General features: G+C 50.6%; 1 protein-coding gene across 5 annotated transcripts in view; it reads right to left on the reverse strand.

The window, feature by feature from the left end:
* CRTC1 (CREB regulated transcription coactivator 1) overlaps positions 1-14,586 on the reverse strand; it is a 45,941-nt gene extending 31,355 nt beyond the window's left edge. For 2 of the 5 annotated variants that reach the window (XM_064396621.1, XM_064396620.1), the window contains exon 1: positions 14,395-14,586. In XM_064396621.1, coding sequence (XP_064252691.1) covers positions 14,395-14,571 — 177 coding nt within the window. In that variant the 5' untranslated portion in view covers positions 14,572-14,586. The remainder of the gene's footprint in view (positions 1-14,394) is intronic. The other 3 variants (XM_064396622.1, XM_064396619.1, XM_064396618.1) reach the window with 2 other exon arrangements.
* Positions 14,587-14,851: the final 265 nt, after the last annotated feature.

Raw genomic sequence — 14,851 nt, forward strand, 5'->3', positions numbered from 1 at the left:
TCTCTGTGGTGTGGCCAGGAGCAGCTCCCTGACAGCTGAAAATATTGCTAAATACCCCTGCTCCTTCCCAAGGAAGCTTTTGGGAAGAAAACAGCTTTTGCTTCTTAAACCACTTCATTTCCACTCGGTTTTCTTGTTCTGAAGAAATGTTCCCCAAACACCAGATCCAAATGGAATCTGTAATTTTCCTTCCACCAGCCTTTCTCTTACTCCACTTAACTTTAAATCTTCTCTTTTTTTTTCTTTAAAATCCAATGTAATCACAAAAAATCACAATTTATGTGAACATTAATATGAAATACATCAGTTTTTCCACTTGGGTTACCACTTGTTGGACACCTAGCTGTGTTTGTAGGGAGAGATTCAAGTTCTACAATTAAAAAAATAATAAATAGAGAAGCAAAACCCTAAATACAAATCCAGTTTTCCTACAGATTTTCTCATATGCAGATGGGAATTAAATGAAGCATTTACGAAGAATTCAATACTTGAAGTTATTGAAATTCTCCCCTGAAAAATTCTGAGTAAATTACAAATTTGTGGGCAGTTTGGCAGTTTTGGCACAGTAAATCAACCCAAATCCACAGCAAAGTTTTTTCTTAAAATGTCTTTTTTAACAGATGAAATGTGGAGTGCCAGCACGATAATCAAAGGGTGGAGTGTCCGTTTGATAAAAGCCCAGATAGCTGATGACTGCAGGAAGCACAGATTTGGTGATAACAGCTTCTGCACTGCCTTGCAGTTTCCTCACCGAGCTTTCTTACAATTTCATTTTTTACCCTTTAAACAAACCCTTCCTCTTCAGCACCTCCAGCCTAATGAGCAGCAAAAGCAGCACAGATTAAAATTAGAAAAGTATTATTGAAGCTTAATTGGGCCTTCAGTTCTGCAGGCAGGACTTGGTGGGCTTTCAGAGGCTGCATTATTGGGAAATCCCTCTGTGCCCAGCTGAGTTTGCTTGGGCAGGGCTGAAATTCCCTGGATTGTCACCTGCAGCACCCAGGCCTGGGCAGGATTTGGGGCTGGGGTCGGGATTTGGGATGAGAGAACCCCCAGAGAGGAAGCAGAAGAGAAGGAGGCTCCCAGGGCTCCCAAGCTGAGCCTTGTCTCTGCGCTGGAACGGAGCAAGGCACACAGAGCTGGCTCCAGAGGAGAACTCTGTTGGTAAGAAAAGCAAATAAAAGCTGAACAAGAAAGAGACCTTAACAGCGATTTAATGATTCGGGTTTAGATTCAGTGGCAGCGCTGCCTCGAGCTACAAATCACCTCATTAACCCCTTAATTATTTCAAAGTTCTTTGAGGTGCCAAAAAGTCTCCAGACACCCAGACTTTGGCTCTCAAGGGAATGTTTTTTCTGTTAACAGTTCAAAATTCACACTAAAATTTGGATTTTAAAAACTCAACGCTTGCTACTCAAATAATTACTGAAATGAATACATTCAAATAACTGCTCGTTATGAACCCAGCCTCCCTGAAAACTGCCTGGGATTTCTTTCATGCAACGAGGAAAGAACCACAAATGAAACAGAAAATCCTGGAAAACCAAGGAAAAGGGAATTTCTGTTCATTCTGTTAATTCCAGCAGCTGCCGGAGCCTCTCCACATGCCCAAGCTGAAAATGAAAATTAAACTGAGCAGACACAAAGTTCTGAGCACAGGACAAGTTCAGGGGCAGAGGATTTGGTTTTAGGTCCCAAACTGTTCCCACCTCAGGGAAATGGGAATAATCCCAGCAGGGGAATTCTGGAAAGGCTCTCCTGGGACTCCTCACAGCCCTGCCCTGCAGGTTCCACTCTCCGTCAGCAACTCAAAGTCTGAGTGGAGCCCCAAGCCTGGAAAGTGGGGATAAATGAAAATATTCCAACTATTCCAGAGGCTCCCAGTCAGCCAGCAGCACCTCTGGATCCCACCTGGGGATAAATGAATTCAAATATCCTGCTGCTCCCAGAGGACAGGAATGAAGGCTGGGAAGACTTTTGGACTTTTTAATCTCTATAATGCTTTTAGAGCTTGGGTGAATACTGATTTTTTTTATAATTTTATCATGTTTTGGATAATTTACTGCAAATAATTACAAATACTTCCATTATTTACATGTTACTGATATAAATTCACCCATGCTGTTATCAAATATTCAGTAGGTGGCTGAAGAGATGGATTTGCAAGTTTAGCTTTTTATTTTAATTTCCCATGTAATTAAAAATTAATACTATGAAATCTAACAACGGCAATATTTTCACCTCAGCAGGCACCTGTAATGTAAATAATGGAGTTTATCTTCAATGCCCTGATAAACGAGGGAAATCAATCTTGTAGTGCAAAGCCACATGTTTGAAATTGTCTTTCGGAGAAAGAAAAAGGTGTGATAACAGCAAACCACAGCTCCAGCTCTGTGCTAAACACCCTGGTCCTCTGGGAAAGGCCTTGAGACTCAGGAGATAAAAAATATCTGCAATTGCAGCGAGGTGAGCAGGCTGCTGTCACTGGGAGATACAAAGGGGCTCAGGGATCCCAACCAGGGCCTGTGAGAACAGAGGAGCCCCTGGAACTCCTCTCCAAACTGAAGGCAGACCTGCAAAACGTGCTCTGCCAGGCAGGAGGTGATGGAGCAGCTCTTATCTGCAGCCTGTGACAACCCCAGGAAGGCACTCCCACCTCGCGGGTCTGGGACTCAGCCCGGGCTTTTTTGGGAATAATCAGCATTTCACGGCCACGAGGAAGCGGGAACAGGACCCAGAGCAGCCCCAGCCCCACCTGGGAGGATGAGGAGCAGCCGTGCCTCGCTGGGCCGGCTCGCACTCAGGAAGAGGCAGATCTGCACAGCCCCAGATTTCCTGCAGCTCCCAGCCCTGCTCCAGAGGCGCAGCTGCTCCTCCCGCAAAGGAGGGAGAGGAAATGAAGGCTGAAGTTGAGAGGAAAGGGATAATCCACAGCGAGAGCAGCTGCTCTGCCTGCCCCTGGGGACTCCAGAGACTCCAGCAGCAGCTCGGAATAAAATGTTTTGCAATGGCTGGGGGGGGGTGTTTTGAATTTTCTGGGTGTTTTTGGTGTCGTGAAAGTGAAGATTGGAAGGCTGGCTCTGGGCAGAGGAGGGAGGACAAGCCCAGCAAAAGTTTTCCTTGTTTCTTCAAGGACCCTGGTGTCCTGGAGATGGATTCTGCAGGGAATGGGACGAGCAAAGCCAAAACAGGAAGCCAAATGTCTACTAGAAACCAAGTGAAAATTACCCGAAAAACTGCAGACATATGGGCTGAACTGGATGTGACCCCAGGCTCGTGGAACTGCTACATCATTGTTTACTCCTCCAGCACCACAACTGTCACTGCAGTCACTTCTAAGGATTTGTTCCATTATCCCATCCCGTGTCAGGACACAAACAGAGCTCCCAGGCCAAGCCAACGCAGCCAGGAAGAACAAAAATGCAGGAAAAGGCCAAAAAAAAGCATTTTTGTTGCTTTTTTGGGTTCTTTTTTTTTGAAGGGAAGGAAGCTGTTGTAATATCTTGGAATTTAGCAGCCAGAAAAGAGCAGCAGTTTTGTGTCTGCCACTGAGACACTTCCCAAGCAACTCCTTCCTCAGGCAGCCTTGAATTTCAGGGATTTTAATTTTCACCCCCAATGCACTAAAACGCCCAAATTTTCTCCAAAACTTCAAAAATTAACAACAAAACAGGAGGTGACACCTCCAAGGACCAGGGGCAAAGGGTTGTGCTGCTGCCTGGAATTGTTCCAGCTCCCACCAGCCCAGCACAGAGCAGAGGGGAAGCAAAATCCTCCTCCTGCATCTCCTGCAATGAAACAGGAGCTCCATGGAAAAACAAACTGGGATTCAGAACAAGGTGTTTTCGTTGTGAAAGCAATAAAAACTGCCAGGCAGCTGACTTGAGACTTTGTGAATCTGATTATTTTTAAGGTTACCTGATAGCACTGCCTCAATCCTGCACTTCCAGGGGCTTCCCAGGAAAATCCTGAGGGCTCAAAGGCTGCCACACCTGCAGGAGGCCCCTGCAGCTGCTGCAAAACCTCTCCAAAATCAAGGCAGAGCTGCAAATTCTGTGCTCTGATAGAGGTTCGTATCTCCAGCCCGTGATAACCTGAGGAAGGCATCCCAGCCTCTGGATCTGGGACTCACACCACTCCTTTCTGCAGGCTGCATGCCCGGGAGGCACAGAACTGGGAGGCAAGGATCACTTCTTCCTTATTAACATCAAACTCTGGGCACTTGGTGACTCCTGGAGAACAGGAGACAAAGCAAACCCAAAAACCAACCCCAAAAAGCAACCCCAGAAAGGAGAGACACAGCCCTACCCCACAGCGCTGAGGTGCAACACAGCACTCACTACAAATCAACCTAAAATACATTTATTTCTTTAGGGTCAACCTAAAATGAATTTATTGCAGACTACACTGAAATAAAAGGGACCCATCAGGACCAGGTTAAAATGAATTTATCACAGAACAGGCTGGGTTAGAAGGGACCCACCAGGACCAGGTTAAAATGAATTTTTCACAGAACAGGCTGGGTTAGAAGGGACCCACCAGGACCAAGCTAAAATGAATTTATTGCAGACTACACTGAAATGAAAGGGACCCACCAGGACCAAGCCCAGCTCCCGGCCGTGCACAGGACACCCCAAGAATCCCAAGTCAGAACTGCAATCCCAGTAATCCCCTGCTAAGAGCAGCAGAGCCCAGCCCAGCAAGGCCATTGATGAGAGCTGAGGTGTTATTGATCAGCAGAGCAGGATCAGCTGAGCCCTGGCCAAGCCCCAGCGCTGCACTTTCAGCACTCCAAGAGAGCCAATTATTACTCATGAGTTCATGTTTTCTTCACCTTCCTGTTGAAGAGATTATTTAAGACCTCAAATCACTTAACTGGATTGTTTTGTCCTCTCATGAGTCATCTCCAAATTCCAAGGCCCCATTAGAGTCTCCTTCAGGAGCTGCAAGCAGCTCCCCAGCTTGCCTGAGCCATAAAACCGTGAGGAAACGGGGCTGGAAAATCACCCAGGCTCGCAGCTCTCCCCCAGCTGCCTCCTCCAATTGCTGTCAAAGTGGAGAGATCTCACACCCCAGCACTATTTACAACCCCCAAAATCCACACTGCGCTCAAATCTTTTTTTTTTTTTAAATAATTTTTTTACAAGATTTTTTTTTTTTTTTTCACAAGAAAAATAATTTTTTCTTTGTGAACCCAAAGAAAAGGAACCAGAAAGAGGAGGGAAGAGAAGAGGTTACAGCATTTAATGCTGTGATTATTTTTTATTCTTTATTTCTGTTTTATTTCTTTTCTGATCTCTGAACAGTGAAAACAGAGAAAAACTACACTTTTCTCCCCAAAATGAATGAATATAAATCACCGGGTGGTCGGGGGCAAAGAACCATGAGGAACCCACCTTGCAGCATTTAAATAAATAAACAAAGCCATCATAATAAAGAATTCAACTCAATGCACAGGCTGCGACTCGGCGTTTAAAAACACTCTGCTATTTCTGGTGAACAAAGGTTTACTGTTTAAAACTCCACAGTCACAACTGAGCAGCAAAAACAGGATACAGCAAAGTGGAGCCTTAAAATAGTGCCTATTCTTCTGAGCTGGGCTCTATCGGCGGCAGGGAGCCACGGCAGGCACCAGAGCTGAGCCGAGAGCTCTGCCAAACACAGGGCAGCCCTGGCAGCCCTGGCAGCCCCTGGCAGCCCCTGGCAGCTCCTGGCAGCCCTGGCAGCTCCTGGCAGCCCTGGCAGCTCCTGGCAGCCCCTGGCAGCCCCTGGCAGCTCCTGGCAGCCCTGGCAGCTCCTGGCAGCCCCTGGCAGCCCCTGGCAGCCCTGGCAGCTCCTGGCAGCTCCTGGCAGCCCTGGCAGCCCCTGGCAGCCCTGGCAGCCCCTGGCAGCCCCTGGCAGCCCCTGGCAGCCCTGGCAGCTCCTGGCAGCTCCTGGCAGCCCTGGCAGTCCCTGGCAGCCCCTGGCAGCCCTGGCAGCTCCTGGCAGCCCCTGGCAGCCCTCGCAGCCCCTGGCAGCCCCTGGCAGCTCCTGGCAGCCCCTGGCAGCTCCTGGCAGCTCCTGCAGCCCCTGGCAGCTCCCTCCCTGCCAGGCTGCCCCGAGTGGGTGATGCTGATAATTCAGCAGAAAGCAGAGGAGAGGGTTCCTGCCTGGAGCCTGTTGATTGTTCGATAGCCAGAAGGGAAAGAATTCTTTTTGGTTATATTTAGATGGAGCTCGACACTCTCAAAGTTTTGTTTATTTGTGTGAGTGTTGTTAGCTAGCAGTGAATTGTGCAGAGAATTGGGAGGCAAGGGTCACTTTTTCTCTGTTATCACCAAACTCTGGGCACTTGGTGACTCGTGGAGAGCACGAGACAAAGCAAACCCAGAAAGGAACCCCAAAAAGCAACCCCAAAAGGCAGAGACACAGCCCTACCCCACACAGCTGGGGTGCAACACAGCACCAATTACTACAAACCAAGCTAAAAATTAATTCCTCACAGAAAAGGCTGAGTTAAAAGGGACCTTCTTTTCTTAAAGCAAACATTCCTTCTGAGCAGGGATCTGATGGAGAATGCCAGGAAACAATCGTCCAGCTTCAACAAAAAGCTCCTCAACCATCCCCATTCCTCTATTGAAATGCCTCAGAAAAGCTGGAATAAAAGCAGAGATGCCCTCATTAAGTAAGATGAAAATAGCTTTTATGTTCCATTTTTTATTTTTAGCTAAAGAATGAAAATTCAGTTATGTAACCCTACAAGTTTCGTAAATTAGGAGCCAAGCAGGGCATGTTTGCACTCTTTGGGGTTCAGGGCCACCTCACTCTGCCCTCAGAGTGGCCAAAAGCTACAGAAAATTGTTTGTGGCTTGAAGATGTGGCATCAGCCAACCCTGCAGGTATCAAAAATAGCCAAAACATCATCAGAGTCCAAATTCTTCGAATGCAAGAGGCTCATTCAGCACAATCATCTCCCTGAACCAGAGGCAAATCTAATTACAAGGAGAAGGTCAATCAGACATTTGAATCCGAGCTGGCTGCTGGAAACTTGTGCAATATTTAAGGTATTAAATAAATATTAAATCAGATATTCTCTATCCCTCTTGCTGCCAGGAACACAATCCACACTGAGACTCTGCAAGGAATCAAAAAGTGAGAAGTCAGGGTGTGAAGCAATCCCTGCCTTCCCTTCTCCCACGGAGGTTTTTTATTCCTTTAATCCAGCTTACAGATGTTGAAATCCCACTTTGAGGCTCCAGAGCTGGAAAAATCTCCTGCACAGCTTCCCAAGCTGCTCCTCCAAGAGGTCTGAGGAGGCCCCATCCTGTCACCAACAACTGCTCCTCTGTCTGAGCTGGGAGCTATCAGCATCTGCCTGGAAATTCATATCTTTGGGATATCAACTCCAACTCCCTCCCCTCCGAGACCTCGGCCGTCCAAGGAAAATAATATTCACATAAATAGTAATAGCTGGGTACCAAAATTAATTGCAAATTCATCTGACAGAGCTGCAGTGTGCAGTTAACACATCTTACTGCTCTGGAGTGATAAGTAAGCAGAGCAAAGCCACCAGCGAGCAGCTCAGCAGGGACAGCACAGAGGAGATTTTCCCAATCATCAGCAAAAGTGATAGACCAGGCAAAGAAGGAAAAGACACTTGCAGAAAATCTGCCTGTGAAGCAGAGACTTTCAGCCAGGGCTGGGGAATTGTTGCTGCAGCACTTCAGCCTCCTCCACTTCATTATTTAAGAGCTGTTTTTGTGGGTGTGTGGTGTTGTTGTTTGATTGCAAAGGATTGTTCTGGTACAAGGGGAAGAATTTTCGATTCCTGAGAAATAATTTGCAAAACAAGGCTGTTATCAACACTTGCTTACAACTTTATAATTTATAAAGTCCCAAGGAGATGAGGCCAAAACATAAAACACGAAATGATCAAGAGGGGCTGTCCAGGGCTCCACAAACACTGCTGGAGATCCCCACGGATCCTCATTCCTGGATTCCACTTCCAACACCACAAAACGCAATCATCTCAACCAAATCAAAGCAACATTTTAAATATTAACTGCAGAGATGCTGATCATAAAGACTGACATCCAGCTGCCACCTGAAGCTCACGGAATTCCAGACTGGTTTGGCTTGGAAGGGACGTTAAGGACCACCCAGTGCCACCCCAGGCTGCTGCAGCCTGACCCTGCCCAGCCCCAGGGATGGGGCAGCACAGCCTTGGCACCACATCTGCTTCACAAAACGGGAGGAGGTGAGCCCAAAAGAGAACAGAAGTGAAGCAGCAGCGAGGTGACAGCTGGACACTGTCACAAAATGCACCCTGTTCCCAAACCACCCCGGTGCTTTTGGGTCTGCTGCTGCTCACTGCCCCACTCCGAGCCCTCAGGAGCCCCCCAGCTCCTCCAGCACGGCTACAAAAACACCGGCGCAGAATTCCAGCTGGCACACCAGGAATGCTTTTAGACCAGAAAAGCTTATCTCCTTTACTTTTTTTCCCCAAGATACAGCCTTATATTTGCTGGGAAGTGCCTTGAAGTCTACTCGAGTTTCAGATCCTGCATTAGGCACAAAAATATCGATGCCAGAGTGGAACAGAGCATCAGGGAGTGATCGATGCCGTCGGGGCCAGGACCAAACTGCCCTTGCACTGCTCAAGAAAATGCTCCTCTGCAATCACAGAGGGATATTGGAGAACACAGATAAATATTTAGCCTTTGATACATTTTGGTTAAATCCCTATTGATCATTTTTGAGAGGATGTCTGGTTTTTGCCAAATTAGTGTTTGATTACCACGACAATGGAAGTGCTCAATAACACTCGGTAATTTCACACAATCCCAGACTGGTTTGGGCTGGAAGGACCTTAAAATCATCAAATTGCACCCCGTGCCACAGGCAGGGACAGCTTCCACTATCCCAGGCTGCTCCAAGCCCCTGGCCTGGACATTTCCAGGGACGGGAAATCCACAATTTAGCTGAGCAACCCCTGCCAGGGCCTCCCCACCCTCACAGGGAGGGATTTCTTACAGAAAACTCACACAGTGCAGGAAATCTGGGTCAGAACTCCCCAAAAGCCCCAAACCCATGGTTTGGTTTAATCTGGTCCAGCCCTGCTGCAGCCACACGTGGCCACGCTGGACTGAACACAGTGCTGGACACAGGAGGGAAAACTCTCACTGAAAAGTGCCCGGTGCTGCTGCCTCAGCAGAGTCAGAGCTTGGATACTCCTGAGTGCAGGAAGAGCTTCCCAAGCAAAATCAATGCACTGATAAACTGATTATAAAATAGAGAATGAGGTGTCAGGGAGAGGAGCGGGGGGATTTCAATAAACATTGTTTCTGAGATAGTGAGAAAAATAAAAATGCAGTTTACTTGATACAAGATTAGATAAGAACCAATCTGATGGAGAAACCCAAGAGCAGGTAAAAATGGTTCCCAAGGCCACGTCCTCACACAAGCACAGCCACACTGGGCTTGCCAGGCCCTGGGGCTGCCCAGGCCCTGGGGCTGCCCCTCCGTGTCCCCTTGCTGGGAGGAGCAGCTCCTTTTCCCTTCCACCTCACAGACCCCGAACATAGCTCACCCCAGGCCACACTGCTAAAATCATTTTTCAATACCAAATACTCCTGAAAATCACTTGGAGGCACAATTGCTGTGGCTGTGCTTTGTGGGGAGGTGTTTTGCTCACGCAGAGATGCTCTGGCCAGCACAGAACCCAGATTAACTCAGCAGCAGCCCCTCCTGTCCCCGAGGCCTTTGGCACCTCTGGCACTTCCACAGCCACAGCTGGAACTCAAAGACTGCACCACAAATTTCAATTTCTGACTGATAAACCAAGAGATTCAGCGTCCACACCTCCCCCTTTCCAGTGTAACCACAGGCTCAGCCCCCCTCTGCAGCTTGTTTTGAGGGGAAAACCCCGAATCAACCCCAAAGAACTGGAAGAACTGACTGTGCCTCACCTTGAGAACAAATGCTCTTCCTAAATGAGCACCTTCTATAAATGCAAATTACCACCCAGTGCTGCTGCTAAATAAAACCCAAGCAGCAGCAGGAGCCGAGTCCCACATGTTCACCCTGAGAATTACAACCAAACACCCGAAATGCAGCAGTTGTACAATTCAGCCTCACGTGCTCCCAGAGCCTTCCCGGCCCTGCTACATCATTAACGCCGAGGGATTTGGCCACTGCACACAGAAAGACTTTGTCCAACAGCAGCTGTGCTGTGTGGGAGTGATGGGACAATCAGTAAAAAAGTCATTGTCTCCTTAAAAAAAAACAAATTCCAAAAAATCGAACAAAAGCTGCCTGGGTTGGCCAGAAGAAAGCTTGCCGTGCTCAGTGCAGTTTCCCAGGATGGCACAGCAGAGCTCTGTGTTTACCTTGGACAGCTCAGGCAGGCTGAGGGAAGCCAAGGGCTGCACAAGAACAGAGATTCTTTGTGCCCTGGCAGTCCCCTCTGCCTCTCGCCCTGCTGATTCACAAACATTCCTTCCAAGAATGAAGGCACTGCTGGCCCAGCCCGAGGTGGTGGCACCGGAGCACCCCGGGGCTCCACAGCCCTGCTCTGCTGGGGTCCTGCTCCCAGGGCCGCAGAGACAGGAGCAGCTCGAGCCTGCCAGGCCGGGCCCAGCAGGAATGGCTGCAGGGAAAGGGTGCTGGGTGCACGAGGGGGCAGTGCCCGGGCTGGGGACAAGCTGGGCACAAGCTGGGCACAAGCTGGGCACGGGCCACAGGCCGGGCTGCGAGGGCTCTCCAGCCTCGGTGACCCTGGGATCACCTGAGAAGGAAATCCACCAGAGGTGAGCACAGGTGAAGCACAAAGCACTCGTGTCTCGGTCTGGACATGTGCAAACTATGGGAGAGTTAATGGAGAAAAAACTACCCCTTCAGCTTGGAAAATTCACCTTTGTGTTTGAAAGTCACTTCTAAGCTGAGCTGCCAGCTGGAAGCATCAATCTCTGTGCCAGGAGGGCTCAGCCCTGATTTTGATGCATTTCTTTAATATCTCTCAGACATTCAAAACCACTCTTACGTCACCAGGAATTTCTTTTGTATCACATTATTTAATAAAAACCTGCTGAAGACATCAGGAACCACTGCAGCTCTGTATCATCATCATCATCATTAGTGCTTCTCATTTTTAAAAGCAGATTAGCATTCCTGATTTAACTAAGCTTTTAAATACTGTTTTGCATATTATCTACATCCAGCGCTGAGCTGGGGATGTACAAAGAGACATTTTGATCTCTTCTACAGGAACCAGAAAACCACTGAGTGCCTCATTCTTGAGCACAAATTCTGTGGCAGGGGGATGTGTGTGGGTTTTACACACACTCCATCACAAACTGTGGGGTTTTACTTCGTTTTTATTTCAAATAAAAATCAAATCTAGGCTATTACAACATTTTCCATTTGACAAAATTAAACCACAACAGGATTTTGTATTGAAATTAGCCAGGTTTAAAACATAAACACGAACTTTTCACTTTGCATGGTTTTCAGGAACTCAACAAAAGCCACTCAGAACTTTGGATAACACCTAAAAATACACAGAGGGTGATGAAATCTTGCACAGTGTCTCCAAACATCACCATTAAGCTGGGTTTAATTCCCTGGGTTTGTTCCAGGACAGGTGGGGTGGGAGACTGCACCCACTGGCAGCTTTTGGAGTTCTGGGGGTCTTTTTTTCCAAGGTAAGACTGCAAGGCCCATCAGAGGGAGCTCAAACACAGCTCTGGCTGAAAGCCCTCAAAATTAAGTGACTTTAGGTGAATATTAAGATTTTTAAAAAATCCTGGAAACTTGAGAAAAGCTCCAACAAGAACAAGCCTTAAAATGCAGGTCACAAATTGTCTTTAAAAATCTTACATTTTTTAGCATTTCAACAGTCACATATTGAAGGGCTCAGCAGTATCTGTATGTTCATTTTTTGGTTAATTACAATTTGAAAGGGCAGCAGCAACATTGCATGAGTAAATAGCTGCATCAAAGCATCCCTGGGTGGAGAAATTGAGACAAGCCCTGGTAAACAAGCCCAGAAATCAGTGCAGTCCTGAAATTCCAAACCTTACAGAAAGAAGAAAAAAACGGGAAGGAGGAGAGCCACAAACAAAAACCAGGAGTCAGTGTCAGAGAAAAAAACCAGTAACTCCCCTGTGCTGTCCTCAGCCACTTTGTTACTACGGGGCTGGCAGCAAGCTCTGGATTATGAACACCAAGGTCCCACTCACAAGACAATCAAGCAGCTCCAGAGCTTCCATCGACCACCCACCCCCGCTCTGCAAGGTCTGCACAGAGCTGGAGTGCCAGCAATGCTCTGTGCCAGCTGCAAAGCTGCACTGCTGCTCCCCGCCACGGGGACACCCCTGCAACACCCAGTTTCTTCTTTCTCAAATGATTTTGGGGGTTTTTGGTGAGGGGACTAAAGGAGGGCGTGGAAGAATTTAAAAATCTCACACGGATCCAGCACCGTAAGTAGGTGGAAGATGACCAGGGCAGAAAGGAAGTTCAGAATTTCTGCCTCTGCTCTGAGCAGTAACCAACAATAAAGCAGACAAGATGGTAAACATTGCAAAAAGACAATTACTAATAATGAAAAGGCAACAGAAATGTTGGGCTGCTTCCACCAACTGAGTAAGGCGTTTTCAAACTGACAGCAACGTGCTGCTTGCCAAATGAAAATGGGAGCAAACAGCAAAGTTGTGCTTAACCCCTTTTTGCTTTCATGCTGCATTTTAAACCCCGATGAAATCATGGAATTTGAAAGAAAAAGTCTACAAAGGAGACATTTTACTCAGCTCTCTGGTCAGTGTTTCCACCACTTCAGTACCCAGAATGCTCAGAAAAGTTTTTCATCTTGGGTTCTTTCCTCAAAACCCGGTTCTTGAAAGTGTGATGGGCTTCCAAGAGCAAAACCTGGGCTGGGAGCGCTCAGGTTTGGGAGAAAATTAAATGGGATTCAGAAATGAATCTGGATATTGACTCCTCCTGCAGAAGGTGAGAGCTCAACGTGTGAGTTAACTGGAGGACAACCTGTAATTGCAGCCTGCAGGAAGTCCCTCAGGAACACCCAGCTCTGGAGTGGCAGCAGGGACTGACCACTGAAGGCAAAATCCCAAGGGATACCGAGCCACACAAGATGATTCCAGTGGCTACAAACACCTCCAAATCATCCTCACTCTGGTGCCAGCTAACTCCAGCAGGAACATCCAACATCCAGGTGAGCAGGAGCTCCAGCCCCACCTTCCCAGGCAGGTGCCTGTCCTTTCCATCCAACCAGCAGCACCACCAATTCAAAACAAATATTTACCCTCTCCTGACACACAGGAATAAAAGGGAACCTCCTCCTGCAAATCCACCCGTGCGCTCTGTTGTTCTTGCAAAGCTTCCGCCGCAAACAGGCTCGTAAATCGTCTTGAAACAGTTAAAAACAGAACACTGACACAAGCAGGTGAGACAAGAACACAACAGCCCCGAGATCCCTGAATCTGGACCAGGAAAGGCATCTCGCATTGGTTACGCCGGCGATTTCTGCTGATGGGCTTTGCAGAGACATCACCAGCCAAGGGAGCCCTTGGAAGTGCAGCAATTTGCACCTACGACAAGCGGAGCGGAACGGGAACAGCAGCGGCCACGGCGAGCCCGGCGGCTCCCGCCCGCGGCTGCTGCACCCGCGGGCCGCCGGGGATGCTCCGGGGGGCTCCGGGGGGCTCCGGCCCGCCGTGCCCCGGCTCAGGCAGCAGCAACAAACCGCGACACCTGCCCGGAGCCGGAGCGCCCGCAGCCCCCGGCCTGTGCCGGGTGCGGGGACGGCTCCGGGCGGGCCCGGAGGAACGGGATCCCTCAGAGCCGGGCCCGGAGGAACGGGATCCCTCAGAGCCGGGCCCGGAGGAACGGGATCCCTCAGAGCCGGGCCCGGAGGAACGGGATCCCTCAGAGCCGGGCCCGTCCCGGGCTGATGCAATGGGCATCTCCCCTCGGCAAAGCACCCGCGATCGCCCTCCCTCCGAGCCGGGCCTGTCCCGCTGCGAGGAACCGGGACCCCCCCTCAGGGGACTCGGGGTGCCCCCGCCGCAGCCCCCTCCCCGCCGGGCCCGCGCCGTGATGCCGCTGCCCGGGGCCTCCCCCCGCGGCAGGTGCCGGCCTCCGGAGGATGCTGCGGGCCCGGTGGGCGGCGCGGGCCGGGCCCGGTGCCGCCAAACCGGGGGTGGGGTGGGGGGGAACGGGGGAGCCGTGAGGGGGGGCCCCCCCCCACCGCGGGAGCCGCCCGCCCCCGCCAGGGGGCGCTGCCCGCCCCGCCCGCCGCGCGCCGCCGCTGCCCCCGGCCCGAGGGGCGCCGCGGGGGGGGCGCCGCCCCTCACGGCCCCCCCGCCCGCCTCAGCCGGGGGCGGCGGCGCCGAGGCTCACCCGGTGCGCGCGGGTCAGGCTCAGGTCCTTCATGACCTCCTCGAAGGCCGCCGTCTCCTCCGCCTGCTTCTGGTTGTGCAGCGCGATCTTCTCGCTGAATTTCCGCGGGTTGTTCGAGGCCGCCATCTTCCCCCGTCCGCATCCCCCTCCCCGCGGCCGAGGGGGAGCCGCGCGCATGCGCCGGCCCAGGGAGGTGTGGGGGGGGCGGCCGCAGGGCGCCTGCGCGGCGGCCGCGGCGGGGCGGGAGGGGGCGGTGAGGGGGCGGAGGTTGCGCATGCGCGGGGCCGGGCGCGCGCGGGAGGGACGGCGCGGGCGGGGGCGCGCGCGCGTGCGCGGGGCCGGGGCTTCCCCCGGGGCGGGGGCGCGCGCGGGGCCCGGCCCGGCCCGGAGCCCATCCCGGTCCTGGTCCTGGTCCTGTCCCTGTCCGGGTCCTGTCCCTGTCCGGGTCCTGGTCCTG

Source organism: Passer domesticus, chromosome 21 (genome assembly GCF_036417665.1).
Source record: "Passer domesticus isolate bPasDom1 chromosome 21, bPasDom1.hap1, whole genome shotgun sequence".
In the NCBI taxonomy this organism is placed as follows: domain Eukaryota; kingdom Metazoa; phylum Chordata; class Aves; order Passeriformes; family Passeridae; genus Passer; species Passer domesticus.